The 25535-nt window shown below is 42.6% G+C and overlaps 1 protein-coding gene across 1 annotated transcript; it reads left to right on the top strand.

Moving 5' to 3' along the window:
- The first annotated feature begins 1616 nt into the window (after positions 1 to 1616).
- LOC116945815 (GTP-binding protein Rheb-like) lies at positions 1617 to 19194 on the top strand. The gene is made up of 8 exons (XM_032960381.2): positions 1617 to 1829; positions 10926 to 10997; positions 12294 to 12361; positions 14457 to 14539; positions 16847 to 16903; positions 18295 to 18342; positions 18466 to 18547; positions 18906 to 19194. The coding sequence occupies exons 1-8, from the start codon at positions 1778 to 1780 to the stop codon at positions 18996 to 18998; spliced, it is 555 nt and encodes a 184-aa protein (XP_032816272.1). The 5' UTR covers positions 1617 to 1777; the 3' UTR covers positions 18999 to 19194.
- The last annotated feature ends 6341 nt before the right edge of the window (positions 19195 to 25535 follow it).

Here is a 25535-nt window from a genome sequence, read left to right as displayed (position 1 = left end):
TATGCTTCTCCATTCTCCAATGGAGAAGCAAAATTGTCCTTCATGGAATAAAAAAACAATTGATTTTTTTTGCGCATAAAATACTAAATCGTGCACACAATATACTGAATCGTGAGCAGTTAAAAAATGCATTTCCATAAGGGAACTTCGTAGTTAAATTAAAGATTCTAAATGGTTAAACTCAGTCACTCATCGTTCATAGTAGGACAATGGCGAAAAGAAACATGACGTCATTGTCTGGGAACAAAAAACTAAAATTGCATGGAGGAATAATTAATCATGGAGGCTGTTTGATATCTTTGTACCCAAAAACGTTTCTCTCTATATTATCATAAATGTTATCGTAACATAATAATAATATAAAAATGTAATACTGATATTAAACATTTGTATTTAATAAACAAATGATTTAAAATTATGTAGATTGATAAACTTACGTTTAAAAAATTATTATTCGAAACTATCAAGCGTTTTTAATATAACGACATTAAAATTTTATTTGCACTTCCTGACGAAGTATTATTTTCTATAAAAGTGTGACGTAGTTTGACTTCCGGTTCTTAAGTATAACATAATATAATCTATACTAGAAATAAAAGGTGACCTTAATAAATGTAAATAATCAAAAAGTTAACAATGAAAATTAATCAAAATTAGTGTTGTTATAACAATTATATTCAATTAAATAGAACGTGCTGTTTATATTAATTTGAAGGTGCGAATTTTGATGTGACGTCACATTTCTCAAACCCCCCCTCCCCACACGTCACAAATGTGTGACCCCTCCTCCCTAGGTGCGTGACGTCATTTATGGACGGCCCCTGAGCTCAAATCTGAACCCCCTGGATATCCGGAGATACCACCACTGGGCCGTCTTCATCCTAAAGGTCCCATTAAATAAATCTGCCAATTACCTAAAGGCCCACTTAGTTCATAGAACTCCCTGCCGTAGCCTCAGAAGTGCTTCCTTATTCCTGTAAAAAAATATACTTTCACTTTGTAAAAACTCTGGAAACATATTTCGGCGTTGCTGCTCCACTCATCTACCGTTTGGTCCCCTCCATCCACTCTCCGTCTTTATCTGCCTATTCCACAAAAACGCAGAGCTTCGCTTTCACCCGCACCCAACCTTTTGCTGGTGCCTCTTTCTCTCTTTGTTTTTGTTTTATAAGTTGACCCCGCTTTTACTGCTGCGCTCAACGATGCCCCCGCCTTGCATGGCCCCAGGGTCATTGGGGGCGGAGGGAGTCCGCCCACCCCCACTTCCCCCCCACCCCCCACGTCCCCCCCCACGTCCCCCCCCCTTCCCCCCAGCCCCACGTCCCACCCCACTTTCCCCCCACCCCCACTTCCCCCCCACCACCCACGTCCCACCCCCACGTCCCACCCCCCCTTCCCCCCACCCCCACTTCCCCCCCACTTCCCCCCCCACGTCCCACCCCCACGTCCCACCCCCCCTTCCCCCCACCCCCACTTCCCCCCCCACGGCCCACCCGTCTTCCCACCCCCCCTTCCCCCCCACCCACCTCCCCCCACCCCTTCCCCTCCCCCCGCGCAAGGGCGTGAGTCTGAACTTTACGACAGTTCCGTACACAGAGCGCTGCTGCCGTAAAGCGTGCACGCATGCGCAGTTCGTCGCGGCGGGTGCTCTTGCTCCAGTCGGCGTCACCCCGGTGTCCCCGCGCAGCCTCCTCCTCCTCGTCCTCCTCCTCGTCGTCGTCGTCCTCACTCCTCCACGTCTCCCCGCGTGTCCGCGACAGCGCAGCCGTGCACCGCGATGCCGCAGCCCAAGTACCGCAAGATCGCCGTGCTCGGCTACCGCTCCGTCGGTAAGAGGACGCGGCACCGGCGGGGCCGGCGGCCTTGGCCTCGGGGCCCAGCGGCTGCGGTGCCCGCTCGGCTCCGCCGTGTGCGCGGCCTCGCTCACCCGAGCAGAGCGAAGCCGCACCTGAGTGCGACTGTGATGCCCCCTTGCTGGAGGTGTGCGGCGCGCGCCGTGGCTCAGCCGTCGCCTGCTTGTGGGGGACACACTGGCCGTGTGTCATTCGGCGTGGCGTTGTGAAATCGCACAGCGCTTTAGCGCGGCGACTGCAAATCCCACAGCGCATGGGCGCGGCGAGTGTCGACCGGTGTCGAAGGGCTACGGGGGTTATTAAAAGTTGTTTTTTTATAAATATGCATTACCGGTAACCGCATGAAGAAAGCGGGTTACCTGGTTGCATATTCAGTGTAGTAATTTCTACAGCACTCAACGCAACATTTGTTCAGACTTTTTTATTATTAAGAGGCGAAGGGGGAGCTGCCTTGTAATGTTGGCACGATGGACTTGCAATTAACATCGGTTGCCCTTTAGATTATTTCTCGCCTGCCTCCACCCAGCAATGTGAGATGAGTATATCACAGTCGATCACTAAGTCGCGTGCAGTGGGCTAAAATGTGGGTACGCCAAACTCTCTCAAGACGTCTTGGTCAGGGTAGAAGAGTAAGCCCAGATGCCCCTTTATGAGTTTCAAATCATGAAGGAGACCCCTTCAGACGTGACGTGAGCAAGCAAATTGGCCAGTTTCAGCGTTTACACTTTTAACTGAGAAAACTAGGAACCAAAATGTACCATTCTGTGGCTTAGGCCACCGTGCAGTTTGTGCCGATCGGTGCATTGCTAAAATTCTACTTGGATCGAGAACCGGTTCCTGACTTTTAGTGCCGGTAATCAGATCTGAGAACAGTCACCGGTTTACCATTTAACAACCCTGCTTTAAGGCTTAGGGCAAGGAGCGTGTCTTTATCGCACAGCACTTAAGAGGCACTACCATTGTAAATCCTACAATGTTTCTCGGGACGCTTAGGTATGGAGCGTGGAGATATTTCTGGGATACAGCACTTGACCGTGCGTGCTGTGAGGAAATAATACAGCACTGCTATAGCAAATCACACTCGACATCGCCGTGTCAAGACTACACGGAGGCCTCCTGTGTATATCATAACATATGCGTTATTATAATCTCAACTCGCAAAACCCATCCATCCAGTTCACCATGGAAGTGGAAGCTGCTCGGAGGGGGTCGAAATGGTAAAATAATACACAGTGTTTACTGAAAGAAAACGCATACTGACGCCTATCTGAATGCAGAGTCACACCATCACCCCGCACAGAAATCTGCCCTTATCAAGACGCTCATTCATCAAGCTAAGAAAGTGTCAAATGGTGACAGTCTGAGAAGTGAATTCAACATGTTAGAGAAGCGCTGCAAATGAACGGTTACAATGATGCACAAATCAACAGGACATTGAATTCCAAAACCAAATCAAATAACACGAGCGCAGTACGTTGCCTCTGTAATCCCCCCCCCCACGTGGCGCAAGAGCGCAGAAGCGTGGTCAACACATCTACGCCTCTATATAAGGAACAAAACATTTGGACTTCTCCACAAATCTGGCTGTCGCCTGATGAAGCTAGTTGTAATTATTGGCGAAACGTCGTACTCGGATTGTAAATGTTGTGGCTTGGCTCTCCAACACACCGGTGTGCTGTACTGGTGACGAATTGGCACGTTCTGTTTACGTGACAACGCTTACTAGTTGGCTGTGTCGGGTGGTGGCGGGTTTTAACGACACATATTTTCGTGATCTCACCCAACCTCTTATTGATATTGGTCGCGAAAGCTTACGTGTTAAACTATATAACATACGTCTAACACGTATATTTGCTGATGTACCATATAGCACAACCGCACTGCCATTGTAAATCATACAGAACTTAGATATAATGCTATTTTACGTTGTACAGCCCCTTACAAGTTGTATATCCTACTACACGTACGCATATCACAACACGCTGATATACGGTAATTTGTATACATTGTGTACATTTTAGAAGTATTGTATACAGTGAGTGCTTGCCACGAATTAACCACAATACCTTGCTGATCTCGCCAAGGAGCATAAAACCATCACGCGAATTCCGGTCACCCTCACAGCGGTGGCTTTTGGCTAGTCATCGAGCAAAAATGGTTACCGCACTGCGCGCTAGCTGATGCGCTTCTACAACCGTCTGGAACGCTCTTGCGATATTAAGAAGCCACTGTAGCTATGCACTTTTAAATCTAGATTTAAAACTAATTTCTTTAACTCCTTTTTGTGTTTAAGTTTGTTGTCCTTCCCCGCACCTATGATTAGCATGATTGACTACGTACAGTGCAAAATAAATTTAAATACATACACATTGACACGTGTGGTCCGCTCACACTGTAAGGGCAACGGCCACCAGTATTTGGATTAAATTTTTGTACGTGTTATCTTTTGTTCTTGCAAACATATTGCTTTCCACCTCATATAAACCTGCATGATCTTTGCACTGGAAGAATCATATACAGTGAGGGAAAAAAGTATTTGATCCCTTGCTGATTTTGTACATTTGCCCACCGACAAAGAAATGATCAGTCTATAATTTTAATGGTAGGTTTATTTGAACAGTGAGAGACAGAATAACAACAAAAAAATCCAGAAAAACGCATGTCAAAAATGTTATAAATTGATTTGCATTTTAATGAGGGAAATAAGTATTTGACCCATTCTCAATCAGAACGATTTCTGGCTGCCAGAAATCTGATTGACAGGTAACAAGCTGAGATTATGAGCACTCCCTTTAAGAGTGTGCTCCTAATCTCAGCTCGTTACCTGTATAAAAGACACCTGTCCACAGAAGCAATCATCAGATTCCAAACTCTCCACCATGGCCAAGACCAAAGAGCTCTCCAAGGATGTCAGGGACAAGATTGTAAACCTACACAAGGCTGCAATGGGCTACAAGACCATTGCCAAGCAGCTTGGTGAGAAGGTGACAACAGTTGGTGCGATTATTCGCAAATGGAAGAAACACAAAAGAACTGTCAATCTTCCTCGGCCTGGGGCTCCATGCAAGATCTCACCTCGTGGAGTTGCAATGATCATGAGAACGGTGAGGAATCAGCCCAGAACTACACGGGAAGATCTTGTCAATGATCTCAAGGCAGCTGGGACCATAGTCACCAAGAAAACAATTGGTAACACACTACGCCGTGAAGGACTGAAATCCTGCAGTGCCCGCAAGGTCCCCCTGCTCAAGAAAGCACATGTACATGCCCATCTGAAGTTTGCAATGAACATCTGAATGATTCAGAAGACAACTGGGTGAAAGTGTTGTGGTCAGATGAGACCAAAATGGAGCTCTTTGGCATCAACTCAACTCGCCGTGTTTTGAGGAGGAGGAATGCTGCCTATGACCCCAAGAACACCATCCCCACCGTCAAACATGGAGGTGGAAATATTATGCTTTGGGGGTGTTTTTCTGCTAAGAGGACAGGACAACTTCACCGCATCAAAGGGACGATGGACGAGGCCATGTACCGTCAAATCTTGGGTGAGAACCTCCTTCCCTCAGCCAGGGCATTGAAAATGGGTCGTGGATGGGTATTCCAGCATGACAATGACCCAAAACACACGGCCAAGGCAACAAAGGAGTGGCTCAAGAAGAAGCACATTAAGGTCCTGGAGTGGCCTAGCCAGTCCCCAGACCTTAATCCCATAGAAAATCTATGGAGGGAGCTGAAAGTTCGAGTTGCCAAACGTCAGCCTCAAAACCTTAATGCCTTGGAGAAGATCTGCAAAGAGGAGTGAGACAAAATCCCTCCTGAGATGTGTGCAAACCTGGTGGCCAACTCCAAGAAACGTCTGACCTCTGTGATTGCCAACAAGGGTTTTGCCACCAAGTACTAAGTCATGTTTTGCAGAGGGGTCAAATACTTATTTCCCTCATTAAAATGCAAATCAATTTATAACATTTTTAACGTGCGTTTTTCTGAATTTTGTTATTTTGTCTCTAACTGTTCAAATAACCCTACCATTAAAATTATAGACTGATCATTTCTTTGTCAGTGGGCAAACGTACAAAATCAGCAGGGCATCAAATACTTTTTTCCCTCACTGTATATAGCCTGGACAAGTCTGTGTCGCGTATGAAAAAATAAGAATAGGTTTTACCCTTTCTGGCAAGAAAAAAGGTGTTAAGATGTTCAAACACCAAATAGAAATATTTTGCAAGGAATCAAGTTCGCATTCACCGCACTTGTGGCGAACATGCAAACAAACATGCTTTCATAATATATGGCATTGTCTTTGAAACTGATTGGCCTACACCAGAGACAGCCTTCTTTAGGGCCTAGTCTCAAGTGTGAGACCAGAGAACGCCAAAAGGCAAACAGTACAATCAGATAATTTTTAGTTGGGGGTGAGCAGCTTCAAAATGGGACCTTTTTTGCCAGTATAAAAAGTATGAAAAAATTTGAATAGGGTTTTCCCTTTCAGGCAATAAAACAGGTGTGTTAAAATGTTCAAACATTAAATATAAACCTTTTTGCAAGGAATCAAGTTCATACTTTGATATTGGCAAAAAAGGTCCCATTTTGTAGCTGTTCACCCCAAGCTATAAATGCTCTGATAGTGCATTGTCTTAGTGCTGTTTACGTGATCTAACCCAAAACAACCTATATTATGGATTATATTGGTTGGGAAAGCCTATGTGTTAAACAAATATCACTGTTGGTGTTTTTTTATGTTTCGTTTGTACTGTCCGTAATGTACTGTCACGAAATGTACGATATACTGAAAAATGCTGCGCAGCACATCGTACATGGATGAAAGAAAAATTCCCACTTTTTTAAAAGTCTACCTTCAAACCTCCCGACGCCCATCTCGTTTTCATCCAGCACTGAAACAAAGGGTGAATGTTGAAAACACTTAAGCGCAATGCCTTGCACATTCCTGTAACAATGCTCTACTAAAATGGACTGACTTGACGGCACGTCTCTGAAATGTACAAATATATACCACCCATAACTGCAGCATACCCAGTTGGCTAACATTGACACATGCACACGATAGTGCAGGGCACGTTACTGACAACGTGCCATGGACAGTGTTCTCCTGTACATGACCCAGTGGAGAGTGACCTCGCCCCCACCGAATCCTCCACTCTCTCTTTGCATTGCTTCTCTGCACGTCTCCTCCGGTCCAGAAATAAAGCTCTTCTCTTCCATACCCCGAGCATTGAGTCAATGGATGTAGCTCCTCCTGTGTGGCTGCACTTGCTATATGGGACGCCACCTCTCAAGTAGCTATAATAAAACTAAAAGGGACATGATAGAATGTCTGCAGACCAGGCAGACATCTTGTTCAGTTCACGACACCCGGAGTCGCATTTCGCAGGTATGTGTTTGCAAAGCTAAGAGGGACTTGAATCTACTAGAGCTCTGATAACTCTTTAAACCGTTTTTACTACTCCTTGACTGTCTTTACATCTCTCTGTAAGATTTATTTCCCAAATACGTCTTTTTTATTTTGGGGTTTTAGAAGGGGTTTTTGTTTACAGTTACCAGCTGCTGATGGTCATCATATTGGACTTTTGAGTTATCCCTTGTGAGACAGCAGCCGTGAAATACACCTTCCCTGTCAGGCTGTGAAGATCTATATTTTTCACAGGTGAGCAATTACAATATGCTGCTGAAACGACAAACATCACCTCCTTTAACTGCTCATGGCCAGCACAACTTAACTAAGTTTCCCACTCCAAGGAAAATCTTAATATAATGACGATAAATGGTCAGAAGTTGCTTTTATAGGATGGTCGACCGACTTCAATAATAACAGCCAATTGAAGTGGTTAAGATTACAGAAATGTGAAAACCAGCTAAGGTGTGGTTGTGGCATCTCTTAACGGCCCAGTACCTGTTAAGGGAGCAATTGCGATTTCCAGAGTGATGTGATATCTGACCCTCATACTCACCTGACATTCACTATACCCTCACCAGATACTCACCTGAAACGAGACCCTCATCAGACACTAACAATATGTATGCAATAGCACGAGACCCTTCCATTCGTCACACTCACCAGACACCAGCAGGCACCTGACGCCTATCAGACATTGAAAACTCACCATTTCGGGGCCGTCCATAAATTACGTCACGCGATTTTTGACGATTTTTTACCCCCCCCCCCCCCTAGTCACATGGCGTCACAAAAAGTCAGACCCCCCCCTCAAATATGACGTCACAAAGCTCTGCCCCCCCCCCCCCAAATAAAACATCCTTCAAATCGCTTTAAACTATTGTCATTGTAGTACGTATTTAATTTGTCGCTGCACTCTGATGTAGGAGAAAACATTAAAAAGTATTTAATTAAGTAGAACGTGTTGTCTATATTTATTTAAAGTTGCGCATTTTGATGTGACGTCACATTTCTGAAACCTCCCCCCTCGTCACACATCGTCACAAATGTCTGACCCCCCCCAGGTGCGTGACGTCATTTACGGACGGCCCCTTATCACACACCAGATGTTCACCACTCGACACTAGCAATACATAACTCACCTGACACCACTCATCATAGTCTCATCTGACACACGCAACTGCCACTCCAACTGCTTATGAAGCAGTTTAATTTTTCTAAGGGGCGTATGGAATAGCATTTGACCCATGCATGACCTGTGACTTAGGCCAGAAAAACTATCCCCACCACTTGCAGCAATGAGCAATTCCGTCACCTGCTGATTAAGTGCATTTTTGCATGTCGCACACACCACCTATACAGCACTGCAGTGCCAGTGCTATGAACAGTAATGGATTTGTGGAGAGTATCTGGCGAGTGCAAGTGGCAAATGTAAGTGTGATTTGCAGAGTGGTGAATGTGTGGTGTCGGACGAAGATGAAGTCACCCTTTCCGTAAGATGGGTCATCCTATAGACGTGTCAGTGGGGCTGTCTGCCATAGGATTTAGTCGCGTAATTTTCATTGTATAGGGTTCTGTGAGAACTTGGTTGACTGAAAAAAAATTGACCTGTGATTTCTTAACGAGACCGAATGTGCCCCCCCTACTGGACTTAGCACGCTATTACACCTTGTCGGTGCTTAAGAGTACGATCAAATCAATTAAATTACGACGTTCCGGGCGCAACACAAGCGTCCGTCATTAGGTGGGACAACCACATCAAGAAACAATTGTTGTTATTTTATACTTACGTGACTTTACCGAAAAAACCAAAGAATATGGATCCCTGCAGTCACGAAAACTTCAAATCTAGATTACAATACAGTACTGTACAACAGCCAATTTGCATTACGGACCCCTTGATTTGTTAAGTCATAAGTGAGTATTGTGTTGATTATGTGGCTCATGTTTGGCAAGTGTCTGGTGGGTAGTAAGTGAGAGGATTATCCAGGTGAGTATTTGGAGAGGGTCAGTTGGTTGGAAAATGAGAAAGTGAGAGGGAGTGAAAAGTGTGTTAGGTGACTTTTGAGTATCTGCTGCGTATCAAGTGAGTGCATTGAGTCTTCTGAGTGGTGTGAGGTGGATTGCAATGATTCCTAGCGTTAAAGTCTACTATCCAGTGGGTGGTAGGTGAGTGTTTATTGTGAGTCAATTATTTGATTATTTTCAGTACTGTCTATGCTTGTAGGGGTATGCAGACATTTAATAGGGCTGATGAGAGGGTACACGACAAGTTATAGTTTGGGAACCACTGGCCCATGTAGTAATAGAGGAACCCCATTCTATGCATGGACACATAATATGTCAGACATGAAAGAGTGGTGTGACTTGTGAGTTGGGTGACTGTGAGGTGAGTGGTGCATCTCTGGACAAAGAGCACTGTTGTATTTCATGTAGTTATGCTGCCTGTAAATTATTAAAATAAACCTTGCATTGTTGACAGACATTCAATTTGTTATAAAACGAAATTGTTGATCTTCTGCTGTCATAGATGAGTTCTGAGTGTGGTGAGTGAGTGTGAGTATTGAGCTTAGTGGTTCCTACTCGTTGCTCTAAGACTGGGTCTCCTCTCATGTTAATAATTGTTACGAAGAAATTCGTGATTTACATAGCCATCTTGACGTGTAAATGCACCCAGTCTATTCGGAATAACTCTTCATTTTGCTTTACAAACCACAATAATGGCATACATCACTTCATTGTCACTGCAGAATGTTCCTTTCTCAATTGAACTTTGACTGCAATCCTGTGAAAAATCACTTTTGCTGAGTGTTAGTGGTGTTTTGTCAATTCAATACAGATCATTAACTGAAGCATTGTCATGGTTAATTAGCACAACGTGTTTAATCTCTTCTCACATTTTTTAGCCATGCACAATTTAGTCATTATTTGCATTATACAGCCTTTAGTAGGAAATTGGCAGTGGTTGGCCTGTGGAGTGACTTTCCCCTGCTATATGATCGTAGAATTTCTACAACTGGCTCAAGACTGTAAACAGGAGTTGAGGACCCACACCATGTTTATTTGAGTGTGAATTCACTTTTGAATGCTGCTATATGATGGTGCCTCCATGATCATCCGATTAGCATGGTTGGCTACGTACGGTTCAGCGTACATACATCCAAAAATGCAATCCTTATGATATCCCAGAAGTGTGGCTATTACTTTGTCAGGGGTTTGTATGCAAAACTTACAGTAAAAGCCTAATGTACTACAATACACATTTTGCTGGACTGGAGCTGTTCATCTAAAAAAGTAAATTTTATCATGTAGGATAAAACTCTGTCGAAGTCAAACTAACCTTTCAAGAGAGCATTTGCAGTTATAGGGAATGTCCGGCATACTGCTGTTATATTCCACGAATACATTATGTACTGTAGAGAACAGTTTGACCGGACACACAAAACACATTCTTGAAACGGTCACATTCTTAAAATATGTATTCTGCAAAAACAATAATGCTTTACTACTTCTCATGTTGTTTTGAAAAGATGTCCCTTCAGATGATTGACCCACAGGTTGTTCCCACTATTCATCAACATGCTTTTCACGTTTGCGGTAATTCTCACTGTTTTTACTTTTTATTTTTTTCTCATGATATTTGAACTCTGCTTGTCCTACAGGAAAGTCATCTCTCACCATCCAGTTTGTCGAGGGTCAGTTTGTGGACTCCTATGACCCCACCATTGAAAACAGTAAGTATGTTAATACACTGCAAATAACAAACTTCTTTGTGATTTTTATGTGTAAAGTGTGTCAATGATCATTGCTTAGTAGATTACTTAAGGAATCTTCATTTTATATTGGAACCAGTCTGGGCTCATTTTCACCTAAAGAATAAAGAAAATTATGGCGCCCCTTGACTTTTAATTTTTGCCATAGAGAAAAAGAAAAGTCTACATGTAATCAAAACATACCATCCACTGAAATCTACTCGCTGTTTACACATCGTGATGCTGCCTATATGACACTAAAGTGCAACGTATGTTTCAGATTAGTAGATTAGTAGTGTGCACCTGGTGAGTGTGAGCGGTAGGTTCCCTGTGAGTGGTGACTTTCACGCGAGTTTGTCTTGTGAAGCTGAATGGTTCGTGGTGAGTGTCAGGCAAGTCTGATTTGGGTGAGGTGAGCGGCAAATGTATGATGTTTGGTGATCGCCTTGGGAGTGGTGTAACGTGAGTTGTCAGGTGCGGGGTTAATGTTGGGTGATTGTTGAGTGTAAGTGTAATGTGAGTGGTAATTGTGAGTGGTGATTGTTTGTGTCAAAATGGTCGATTAAGTCTTTGCCTCTTACCCAAATCCATTTTCCACCTCAGCTCATCCTGATTTCATAACTTCAACGTAGAAAAGTTTGGCTTACCCATTGCCGGTCCGAAATAAATAAACTGTCTTGTTGTTTGTGTTCGTATTTGTTTGAATCACATGAGGGATTGGCTTAGCAAAAGCAAAATAGGCAAATACAATAATAGTTTAATTGCCCAAAGCTCTGGTTTATGCCATACGTTTGATAATGTAATTATGAAAAGTAGTAAATCAATACTCTTTGGTTCTTTCGGTAAAGTCACGTAGGTAAAAAAATATATTAATATAGTAAATCAAGTTAAAATAATGCTACTCTTTTACCAGTGTTGAATCAGTAGTGCAATCTTAAGGAATACACTTTTATTTCATTTGTATGTTTGCTATAGAATGGTAATTCACCTGTCTTAGTACACGAATATTTTATAAACACACAGCACCGACTTGAAAAAAGTAATTTTCTATTGTAGCCCCAATCCTTCTTTTACTGTAAATCACATTAGACAAGGGAGTTTGTACAATTTAATAACCAATTTAAGCAATACAACAGGGGGACTTGACCATACTTAACAGAACAATTTAGATGCTCTTATTTCATCTGGCCCACAGATCACCCGGAATGTGGTGTTGCTACAGTGCCTACTGGCTTTATTAAAAAAAAAATGTTTAGAAAACTCCCTCTTTCTTTACAGCATTCACGAAGAATCTCACTGTGAATGGACAGGAGTTTAACCTCAAACTGGTGGACACGGCTGGTCAGGTGAGAATGCAGTATCAGTTTCATTAGCCCATTTGTTGTATTCATAACTTTTAATAAAATGTTATTATAATATAATTATATTGCAGTTGGTCACCGGACCACATCGGATCTGGTGTGGCTCTATTATATACAGCAGGCCAGCCATCTCATAAGTGTGTAGTGACATCGCGGATGTCGCTGTGTAATGCTGGCCCTAGAGAGGCACGGCGTGCGATGTACAGACATCGCGGGCACCACTTGGATGTGGGTGCAGTACCGGCCCTAGAGGGGCTCGGTGAGCGCTGACTGACAGCGCTTACTGACAGTGCTGGATGGCACCACGCTCTGCGTGCGGTGCCGGCCCCTACAGGATAGGGTGCAGGAGTGCCGGCCATGGAAATGGGATTACTGAGGGCCGTGGCACTCTGGTTGACCCCAGAGGACACGTGACCGGTTAAGTCTACACAGGGCCCCCAAGTGGGGGCTAGGGGTGGTCACGTGTCAGGGTCGAGATCCTGCTCGAGGATTCTAGAAGGTGGCCGTGGTTCAGGGCGGGGCTAGCCACGCCACAGAGGATATAAGCCGGGTCCCCGAGAGGGACCGGCTGTTGTTGTTCATCCTGAAGAATCTACGTTCTACGTCCTACAGAGTCACCATCACGTGGACCGGGACCCAAGCTGTGGTCCGGTCCGTTGTAGCTAGCTACGGTGTAATTAATGTAGTTAGCCTGGTGGTCCACCACCATAGGTTGTTATCTTGTTAAGGGGCAGTTACCCCATGTGTTGGTGTTAATAAATGTTGCCTCCAAGAGTACGTCTACGACTCAGTTGAACCCACTACAAGTGTATTAAGCTTCCTAAAAAGCTCAGAAATGTACTGTACATTGCCTTCAATGTATGGGATTTCCTTGCAACACAGCTGTGACGTAATACCAGTAATATGGTAGCAGAATACAAGATGGTTAAGCAAGCACATAATGAGAAAGAATGCTTATGAAATCCAAGCAAAAAAAGTGGACTGCATAAGTGAACAATGGTCACAATAGTGTTTGTGTTTCCATTTTCTTATGGTCCGTCTGTCTCCTACATTGTCAAATTTTGTTTAGTTTGTATTCGTTCTTGTCATTTATATTTCCCCTATTGTTGTTTCTTAATTGTTTTGTTTGTGTCATAAAAACTGTTTGGTATTAATCTGGATTTGAGGTTTTTGTGACTGCAGGGATCCATACTCTATATCATGGGATGGTCTTAAGAAAAATAACCAAAGAGTATGGTGTTTGGTATTATTGGTCTCATTTGTTCCATCTTGTATGTCAGTCGTTTAGATGTATCTTCTCTCCTGTTCTGTGTTTTCTTGTTTGTATTATCGATCTCTTTCGTTAAATTTTGTTTAATCGGCTTTTGTTTTGTATCATCAGTCCACTTGTGTGTTCTTTGTACTATTGATATATTGTTTTGTTTGTCTCTTGGAGAGAGGCTGTATGGAGAGGGATGGATGGGGTGTGGACAAACATATGGGATGGTGTTAAGGAAAGGAATTGAAGAAAGAGTAAAGGTGGAGAATGGGAGATATGATACCATAGTATGTACATTTTATATCAGCGGCCATTATATATCCAGTGCTGGATGAAGGCCTCTCCATCGTCGCATTCCATCTCACTCTTGCAACTGAGCTCATCTCTATGCCGGTTGTCCTGTGGGGGGGGGGGGTTCTGTTTGCTGACCATTCCATTGTCTCAAACATCAACAATGGTCCCTTCTAACACTGTCCTTAGGTCATTATTATGCTCTAAAAATATATATAATCAACATAAATATTTAATTCTAAAACACAGGATTCTAAGCATGTATTGCGTGTTATTTTTTTTGGCCATCTCGCAAATTACCAAGAGATCAATGGGGTTGTCGAAAAATGTACATTAACTATCTACTCCACTATGCATTATTCTTACTCATTACCAGTTTGTAACATATTCGTTCAAAATAGGGTTGTTTTTTTGGAATTGGTCATTTACAGTTTCTACATATGTGGCGCGAGATTATATCTAGATCGATGCTACTGCTCTGTTTTTCACCATGTTATTTGTTCAATCTTTAATGTGAAAATTTCCAACCAGGATGAGTACTCCATGTTCCCTCAAACCTACTCCATGGACATTCACGGCTACGTTCTGGTATACTCTGTGACGTCCATCAAGAGGTGAGGAGGCTGCACACGATCCTCACGCACGAATTAGAAGGTCACACTCAATACACACAAAGTGCTTGCCACGAATTAACCACAATACCTTGCTGGTCTCACCAAGGAGCATAAATCCATCACGCGAATTCCGGTCACCCTCACAGCGATGGCTTTTGGCTAGTCATCGAACAAAAATGGTTACCACACTGCGCGCTAGCTGATGCGCTTCTACAACCGTCTGGAACGCTCTTCCGATATTAAGAAGCCACTGGAGCTATGCACTTTTAAATCTAGATTTAAAACTAATTTCTTTAACTCCTTTTTGTGTTTAGTTTGTTGTCCTTACCCGCACCTATGATTAGCATGGTTGACTACGTACAGTGCAAAATAACTTTAAATACATACACATTGACAGGTGTGGTCCGCTTACACTGTAAGGGCAACGACCACCAGTATTTGGATTAAATTTATGTACGTGTTATCTTTTGTTCTTGCAAACATATTGCTTTCCACCTCATGTAAACCTGCATGATCTTTGCACTGGAAGAATCGTATACAGTGAGGGAAAAAAGTATTTCATCCCCTGCTGATTTTGTACGTTTGCCCACCGACAAAGAAATGATCAGTCTATAATTTTAATGGTAGGTTTATTTGAACAGTGAGAGACAGAATAACAACAACAAAATCCAGAAAAACGCATGTCAAAAATGTTATTAATTGATTTGCATTTTAATGAGGGAAATAAGTATTTGACCCCCTCTCAATCAGAAAGATTTCTGGCTCCCAGGTGTCTTTTATACAGGTAACAAGCTGAGATTAGGAGCACTTCCTTTAAGAGGGTGCTCCTAATCTCACTCCCTTTAAGAGGGTGCTCCTAATCTCAGCTCGTCACCTGTATAAAAGACACCTGTCCACAGAAGCAATCAATCAATCAGATTCCAAACTCTCCACCATGGCCAAGACCAAAGAGCTCTCCAAGGATGTCAGGGACAAGATTGTAAACCTACACAAGGCTGGAATGGGCTACAAGACCATTGCCAAGCAGCTTGGTGAGAAGGTGACAACAGTTGGTGCGATTATTCGCAAATGGAAGAAACACAAAAGAACTGTCTATCTCCCTCGGCCTGGGGCTCCATGCAAGATCTCACCTCGTGGAGTTGCAATGATCATGAGAACGGTGAGGAATCAGCCCAGAACTACACGGGATGATTTTGTCAATGATCTCAAGGCAGCTGGGATCATAGTCACCAAGAAAACAATTGGTAACAACACTACGCCGTGAAGGACTGCAATCCTGCAGCGCCCGCAAGGTCCCCCTGCTCAAGAAAGCACATATACATGCCCGTCTGAAGTTTGCCAATGAACATCTGAATGATTAAGAGGACAACTGGGTGAAAGTGTTGTGGTCAGATGAGACCAAAATGGAGCTCTTTGGCATCAACTCAACTCGCCGTATTTGGAGGAGGAGGAATGCTGCCTATGACCGCAAGAACACCATCCCCACCGTCAAACATGGAGGTGGAAACATTATGCTTTGGGGGTGTTTTTCTGCTAAGGGGACAGGACAACTTCACTGCATCAAAGGGACGATGGACGGGGCCATGTACCATCAGATCTTAGGTGAGAACCTCCTTCCCTCAGCCAGGGCATTGAAAATGGGTCGTGGATGAGTATTCCAGCATGACAATGACCCAAAACACATGGCCAAGGCAACAAAGGAGTGGCTCGGTCCTGGAGTGGCCTAGCCAGTCTCCAGACCTTAATCCCATAGAAAATCTGTGGAGGGAGCTGAAGGTTCGAGTTGCCAAACGTCAGCCTCGAAACCTTAATGACTTGGAGAAGCTCTGCAAAGAGGAGTGGGACAAAATCCCTCCTGAGATGTGTGCAAACCTGGTGGCCAACTACAAGAAACGTCTGACCTCTGTGATTGCCAACAAGGGGTTTGCCACCAAGTACTTAAATCATGTTTTGCAGAGGGGTCAATTACTTATTTCCCTCATTAAAATGCAAATCAATTTATAACATTTTTGACATGCGTTTTTCTGGATTTTGTTGTTATTCTTGCTCTCACTGTTCAAATAAACCTACCATTAACATTGTAGACTGATCGTTTCTTTGTCAGTGGGCAAACGTACAAAATCAGCAGGGGATCAAATACTTTTTTCCCTCACTGTAATAATTTGATTTATTACAATGTATTGCATATTAATAGTGGAATGTTAATCCTAATACTGCTCAGAGCCAGCGGTGCATGGAAAACATCTTCGGCGAGATATGCGATTATGTTTGCAGTGGTGGTTGTGTGCTGTCCCTTTGTTATTGTAGTTTTGAGGTGGTGAGGGTGATCCATGAAAAGCTGCTGGATATGGTTGGGAAAGTGCAGTGAGTACAAATCTTTTTTACAATTATAACTGCTTGTTTACAGGGTATTTCTCACTTTTACTAAAACACATTATGAGTGGAGACATATGCGCGAAGAGTGTGGTATAGAACAAGAGAATTACAATGGAACGGAGATGCTTTGCACATTGCAGTGACAACAGACTAGTTATATGTTGTAATACACAATTTCAAAAGAATAAGGCACTCTAAAGTTATTCACGTCTTCAGATGGGCAGACGTATATAATACTATACATTATAACTCGAAGCGCATAGGGCATCTTTTACAAAGTCGAGTGCACAGGGCTGCAGAAATCCCAATTGAGTTATTTGCAGGTAATTTTTGGAATTTGGAAAATTTGGACCGTGTTGTCTGAACACATTGGCCAACTCCTTCAGATGACATCAGATCTTTTACGTCCACTGTGAAGCAGACAGTGCGCATATTTTTTGGTTAATACACTCGCATTATTAAGCAGGGCGTCTGCTGAATACAAACCCTGAACCTCTGCAACAAGCGATGAATGTATTACGCTAGGCCATTTCATGTGAAGCAGCAGGGAAATACGCCCAGGATGCATTCCTGAAAACCAGAACGTAAATTTTAAGTACTGAAATCGAAGCAAAGAGATTGGATGGTGGATTGTAACGTGGTATAGTACCTCAACGGAGGATACTCAGTAACCCATTGCACATCTATAATCCACAACCATCGGTGTGAAAAATAAATGTATATTATTCATATATTAAGATAATATTATACCGTATGTATCATTTGTTGTATTTATCATGTAACATAGACTACGATAGTCAGGAACATAACGTTTCGGCGCCATCTGGCACATGCATGTCGCCGTGTTGCCTAAAAAAAGTTGGTCTTAACGGTAAATCTTCGTAAATCTCGAGTAGGGTATGGCGAGGTACCACAGTACGTAAATCGGGTATCAATAAGTTGGGTACATTATAGAAAGACTACATAAAACGGCCGGGCGTAAATCGGGGTATTACTGTAGTTTAAAATTTCGTTAATATTGCAAACCTGAAAAGAGTAGCAACTACTTATTGATACAGCTGAGTTGGTCAAATTTGTGCCAAATAAAAGCATCCTCATGAAATGTTTCTCTCCCTGGAATGAACTAGCAAATATGGCGAAAACATTGAAAAACTATATTTAAACGTTAATTGTAAGTTGTGGCATATTTAATGTTTATTCGCGGAGGGTATAGTCTTTGTGTGGGTTTTTGTGAATTAAGCTCCTGACCTCATGTAATTGCTGGTCTGGTTTACTCCTAAACTGGTATTAGTAGCGTTTGGATTAGTGGATTTAACTGTGTGCACACACTTGCATCATAATTGTGGCTAATTTTAGGCCTGTGATGTTTATTGTAATAGTGTGCCCCTGGTGTTGGTGGGGAATAAGAAAGACCTGCACATGGAGAGGTAAGTTACACATACACTACCATTGGTATGCATGGGACATGTATTGTTCTTATCGAAGTCTCCATTGATCCTTATTTTATGTTCCCTTTTCACATTCATGCATATGTTCTATATTCTAAACAGAGTGATCAGTTGTGAGGAAGGCAAAACTCTGGCGACCTCATGGAATGCAGCTTTTATGGAGTCCACTGCTAAAGAGCATCAGGTTAGTGTGGAACCCATCGTCCTTTTACATTTCCCTCGTGTTTATGCCTTGCAACCCCATTATGATTTGTAAGCCCTGAATTTTTTCAGCAGTAAGAGAAAACTAAATAGAAAAACTAATTATTTTAATACGTTTCTTCTGAATAAACATTTGTATCTGAAAATAAAAATGATGAAATTCGAACATGGGCAAAATTTGTTTTAAAAACAATTGAGAGCAGACGTGTTTTAACCAATAATAATTTCACGTGACATTGGCCATGGGCAATGGATGGCTTTGCCATTTGCGTGGGGGGAGATGATGAGAATTGATTGCGATGTTTAAGCAAGTTATGATTTGTTCACTTGTACTCGTGCAGACGGTGGTGGAGGTGTTTAAGTGGATGATCCAGGAGATTGAGCGGGCGGATGGCAGTGCTCACCAAGAAAAGGCCTCCTGCTTCCTCATGTGATGAACTACTTCACCTGTCCCTCCTGCCAATTAGTTACAATGCTTTGGCTAATTGTATGTTATGTTCATTCATTTGATCTTTGCTTTGTGCCCACAGAGAAGTTTGCATTGAGAAGTTGTCTTGAATTATGGGCGTGTGCTGTGTGACTCTCAGGTGCAGTTCTCTACTCTAGAATTCTATCTAGTAATGCTAACGTTGTGCCTTTGAAATTGCTAAATGAGATCCACCCCTTTTTCAGTGGTACATCCCAAAGGGTCTGCGTATTCTTCGTGGGCCCCTTGCATGCTGTGCACTCATGGCCAGTGAAAATCTGCAGAAACATGTAGCCTCATTTCAGATTTCTTAAAGCTTTTGGAGTAATTTTTGAATTTAAGCAATAAATAACTACGCGTGTGCGGTTTACATACAATGTACAAAGGTGCTCTTTCTTATAGCAAATAATGAATGTTTCATGAATAAAATATAACATTTTACAGGAATGCTATAGCCCTGCTGGTCACACACACGTTTCCCACTGATGGCTCGTCTGTTTCACTTTTAGGTGAATATAACTGTTTGCCTTATTTGAAAACTGTCTTTTCAAGAAGCATTTTGTCCTGTTGGTTTCATATTGTGTCACAATTGAGTTTGGATACTGCTGAGAAAAAAATATGATTCGGCCTTCATTGTAGACAATGACATACATTGTGTTCCTCTGCCAAGATTAATTTAACTAATCTTATTAACGACATCATAATCCCCTTCTTGACCAGACATTTGTGTAGCTTGTAAAGTTGTACATGACTTCCGTCCAGTGAGAATACTGCTCGGATGGCAGTGCAGGTTTAGTCTTGTGATAAGATTTGACTTCAGAAATTATGCTGTGATGAAAATGCCTCAACATGTTGGTTTTGAAAAAGGCGTGATGCATTGCAGCTCTTGCTTATGCTTGCTTTCGTTGTGGGACATGCAGAGCAATCGAGCACGTGAATGTTGGGCACCTTTTTGTTTTAAACATGGTTCTAACATGACTTTCTGAACAAATGCGCTTAGTGAGATGTGATGCTGCACATGTATAACTTGAATTCTGATGGATGATCAGTGCATGCAAAGCTTTGTGCTTTGGTTATGGCATTTATGGAGATAAACCATCATGCACCTCTACATCAGCATGAACACAGACATTAAAAAAATATATTTTTAGACGTGTATAATGAATATACATATGTGTATTGTGTATAATTCCAATATATCCTGAAAAGTATATGTATGTGTGTGTGTGTACACATGTATACTTATAGTATGGTATATTCATTTAGTACATAGGCCCAAACACATTCTTTAATCATATGCAGGTTAGCTAACGGCAAGCCTGGGGACAGCATTTTGACATCACTTTTTGGAAATGTCTATACCTTTTTCAGATGTATTTAAAACGAGGGAAATGAACATTAATTATACAATAAAACAACATACTGTATGGTTAACAATTTATTGTAAATAAATGTTATCATATTTCTGCATTCCGTTTTATTTATTTTTTTACAATCGGTGGGTGGGCATCATTGCTTAAGTATCCTGTACGCTATATCATTGGCACTGCATAAAATGAATAGATGTATTTGATAGTGATAAAGCATTTTGTATTTCCATTGTCCACGGCACCTCGAGCTTGCGAACTGTGACTGGCGGAAAAAATAGTCGCAGTGCTTGAGGCCCATTGCTTCGTTTCTGAATGGAGAACAGCACCGATCTTGCTGGTGGAGTTGTAAGGAGCCTGATGAAGAGTATTTAGACATACTCTTTGGTTCTTTCGGTAAAGTCACGTAGGTATAAAATCAAATAAATCACGACGTTTCGATCGCAACACAAGCGGTCGTCCTCTGGGCGGAAAGAATATAATCCAGCAGTTGAACTGCTGAACCAGCGAGATCTCATGTCCTTTGGATTGCACTCTCATGCTCACGTGTCCTTTGGATTGCACTCTCATGCTCACGTGTCCTTTGGATTGCACTCTCATGCTCACATGTCCTTTAGATTGCACCTCTCATGCTCACATGTCCTTTGGATTGCACTCTCACAGTGCCAATCTCATTAACACTGCTGTTGTGCGCATATGCGGGCACGACACTCTTATGTGGCGACGGAAGCTCATTCATGCTAATCTCCCTTCCCTAATCCCTCTCTCCCTAATCTCCCCCATTAACACAACTGACGTGCTTGCATCCGGGGGTGGAATTCCTTTCCAGCTCAGACCCCACTTGCTTGCCCATCGCCACATAAATAACCTCTTGTAGCTGCTCTCTCGCTAGTTCAGCAGTTCCACTGCTGGATTATATTGTTTCTGCCTGCGATTGAAACGTGATTTATTTTTTACCTACGTGACTTTACCGAAAGAACCAAAGAGTATGGATTCCTGCAGTCACGAAAGCTTCAAATCAAGATTGAGTCTTTAGACCTCACTTTTAGAAGCATCATCTTTGAGATATTTGTCCAATTATCTAGTACTTTTTATAGGAGGAAACCAGAATCCCCTGAGAAACACTACTACAGATACAAGTGCAACTATTTTTAACCCTGCTAATGTAGGGGGACCACATGACAGATGAAGCGAATGCAAAATAATCTGTTTACATGATAAGAATCGCATGACTTGTGCTAAACGGATAACATTAATGATTCCTGTTCTCCATGAGCAAGGCCCCCCCCCCCCCCAAGGGTTTTTGGAGGCCCAAGGCAGAATGCCACATTCTACCATGCACAGAAATATGCAGGCCTGTTGTGGGGCCCTCTTTTGCGTGAGAATCGGGGCAAATTGCCCCTTTGTTGACATTGCACGCTGCAAATATGTGCGCACGTTTTTTTACACTTTAGGGAGTTGGTCTTTGTTTAAAAAAAATAATCCCGAACCCTCAACTCCTCTTTGCAACAAAATATGTGAATAGGGTTAATTTGCCACTTGACTCCTCATACATTTTGTTGACAGTCCTATGCCTGATCACTGCTCATCTCGGATGCTGATGTATTTTCATTGAACGAGCTAAGCCTTGCAAGCAGGCTTAATTTGCATAAGAGCAGTCTGTCAAAATTGCAGTGTGTGTGCGTTCGCTCCATCGCGCACGCGACACATGCCTTGGCTGGAGTGCACACATTTGTGTTTTCTCAGGAAGTCACCGTGAGAAATCTAAACGCTTATCTCCATAAAATAATGGGATTTATTTATTTGCACCAACCTCTGATATTTGTAATTTCTGATTAAGATGCCTGTGTAATCTGGACATCGCATACACTGCACGAGATTGTAGGGACTCATTTATTCACGAAGCGATCCTAACCCCAACCTTAACTCCTCTTATTTGTGAAAAATAATAAAAATGAAGTATTTTGCCGTGCAACTTTCACGATGTTAATGAGGGAAATTATAGACGTTCCCCTTGCTGCCTGTCTCTGCATCATTATTATGACATGGTGCAGCCCCAGTGAGGGGCTGCCCTGACCTAAATGACTGAGCAGTCTTCTTATTTGCCGACACCACAGATAATAGGAAGTTTTAACACCCAATGACCCTTTGAAGGAGCTTCACTGGCTACCAATGCATAAGAGCATCAAGTTCAAAGTAGCAGCACTCGCTTTTACAGCAAAGACATCCGGTCAACCAACCTACCTAAGCGATGTCATCTGCCCATTCGTACCATGAAACCGACGCTCATCTTGTATGGACCTGCTGTGTGTGGCAACTGCTCGGCTTCGGGCAGCAGAGTATTGTCATCTGCAACCCTGGTGGTCTGGAACAGTCTGCCAAATGAAGTCTGGTTATCCTTGACAATCGGTGTTTTTAAGAATGGACAAAACTTGTATAGTCTCTTCCGTTTAATTTTGTTTCTTTTTTTTCCTGTGCCATCCACGCTTTTATCTCACCTTTTTGCTCAATATGGTGTGCTTTACAAATCTTGGATTGATACTTTCCAGTGCATTCCAATGTAGGACCCTCTTAAAATAGTCCTGATACTTGGTGATGCCTTCCTAGGTAAATAATTGGCATTCTAATTACTATACTCTTTGGTTCTATTCGGTAAAGTCACGTAAAAAACAACAAAAAATTCACGACGTTTCGGCCACAACACAAGTGGCCTTCATCAGGTGAAGGGACCAGACTGTCTAGAGGACAGCGCTGGAGTGAACACAGCCAAGCTCAGACCGCGACCTTTAAGCTGTGTGAGAGGAAGCAGAGCGCCTTGACAAAGGAATTAGCATAAAAATTAGCATTTAATTGGCGGACTTAGCATGATGAACGATGTACAGGGGGGGAGGGGGAGTTTACCTATTGGTGTGAAAAGGGAATTTAAGCAGCTGCGAAAGTTTGGGATACCACTACTTGAAAAAAATATACTGTACCATTGAAAATTAGTTTAATGTTTGATTCAGAACATCTTTCCAATGGTTGCTTAATTTGAAACCATCCTCTCGGTTGAAATTGTGTCTGTGTTTGTAAATCTGAATTGCCTCGTGAACAAATCTCTGATAAAAACCCGTGGGTTTGCAAATAACCTTGGTATCGGAGAAAATTATATCGTGATCACCCACAGTCACGAAAGCTTTAAATCTAGAATTCTAATTACTATTTTACGTATGAGATCCTGCTTGAAATGGGTGCTTTCCCATGGCATTGCTGTTGCCCGCATATAGGACGCCCTACTTGCCTGGGTTTGAGTTTCCACTTTGCTGAACGGAATTAATTCTAAAATATTTAAAGATGTAACCCATGATTAAGAATTGTTCGCATGTTTGCAAGAGGTTTTCATAGGTCACACTTTGCAATCGCTGCCCGTAATGCTCCTATAGTACAGATAATGATACAGAGGGTGTGGCTGGTGACCACGTCACACACTTGCGATACTCTGTAAACTGAATTATGTAACAATGTGGAGTGATCAACCCCAATTTTATAGGTATAAACAACCATCTCGGTTTGCCAAAACACATAAAAGACATCCACGATTTTTCACCTCTAATTAGCACGGTTGGCTATGTTTGTTGCGAAATAAGCTCAACATAGAGTGAGGGAAAAAAGTATTTGATCCCCTGCTGATTTTGTACGTTTGCCCACTGACAAAGAAATGATCAGTCTATAATTTTAATGGTAGGTTTATTTGAACAGTGAGAGACAGAATAACAGCAACAAAATCCAGAAAAACGCATGTTAAAAATGTTATAAATTGATTTGCATTTTAATGAGGGAAATAAGTATTTGACCCCCTCTCAATCAGAAAGATTTCTGGCTCCCAGGTGTCTTTTATACAGGTAACAAGCTGAGATTAGGAGCACTCCCTTTAAGAGTTGTGTTACAGTCGTAACGTCGTGAGAATTTTATTGTTATATATATATTTTATTATTTTAATGTTTCCCTTCAACGTGACTTTACCGAAAGAACCAAGAATATGAATCACTGCAGTCACGAAAGCTTTAAATCAAAATTTAATGTGACAACAGTTGGTGCGATTATTCGCAAATGGAAGAAACACAAAAGAACTGTCAATCTCCCTCGGCCTGGGGCTCCATGCAAGATCTCACCTCGTGGAGTTGCAATGATCATGAGAACGGTGAGGAATCAGCCCAGAACTACACGGGAGGATCTTGTCAATGATCTCAAGGCAGCTGGGACCATAGTCACCAAGAAAACAATTGGTAACACACTACGCCGTGAAGGACTGAAATCCTGCAGCGCCCGCAAGGTCCCCCTGCTCAAGAAAGCACATATACATGCCCGTCTGAAGTTTGCCAATGAACATCTGAATGATTCAGAGGACAACTGGGTGAAAGTGTTGTGGTCAGATGAGACCAAAATGGAGCTCTTTGGCATCAACTCAACTCGCCGTGTTTTGAGGAGGAATGCTGCCTATGACCCCAAGAACACCATCCCCACCGTCAAACATGGAGGTGGAAACATTATGCTTTGGGGGTGTTTTTCTCCTAAGGGGACAGGACAACTTCACCGCATCAAAGGGACGATGGACGGGGCCATGTACCGTCAAATCTTGGGTGAGAACCTCCTTCCCTCAGCCAAGGCATTGAAAATGGGTTGTGGATGGGTATTCCAGCATGACAATGCCCCAAAACACACGGCCAAGGCAACAAAGGAGCGGCTCAAAAAGAAGCACATTAAGGTCCTGGAGTGGCCTAGCCAGTCTCCAGACCTTAATCCCATAGAAAATCGGTGGAGGGAGCTGAAAGTTAGAGTTGTCAAACGTCAGCCTCGAAACCTTAATGACTCGGAGAAGATCTGCAAAGAGGAGTCGGACAAAATCCCTCCTGAGATGTGTGCAAACCTGGTGGCCAACTACAAGAAACGTCTGACCTCTGTGATTTCCAACAAGGGTTTTACCACCAAGTACTAAGTCATGTTTTGCAGAGGGGTCAAATACTTATTTCCCTCATTAAAACGCAAATCAATTTATAACATTTTTGACATGGGTTTTTCTGGATTTTTTTTGTTATTCTGTCTCTCACTGTTAAAATAAACCTACCATTACAATTATAGACTGATCATTTCTTTGTCAG

The sequence above is a fragment of the Petromyzon marinus genome, chromosome 2 (genome assembly GCF_048934315.1).
Source record: "Petromyzon marinus isolate PM22_M1 ecotype Great Lakes invasive population chromosome 2, UKy_Petmar_22M1.pri1.0, whole genome shotgun sequence".
In the NCBI taxonomy this organism is placed as follows: domain Eukaryota; kingdom Metazoa; phylum Chordata; class Hyperoartia; order Petromyzontiformes; family Petromyzontidae; genus Petromyzon; species Petromyzon marinus.
This window is presented reverse-complemented; position numbering and strand designations above follow the sequence as displayed.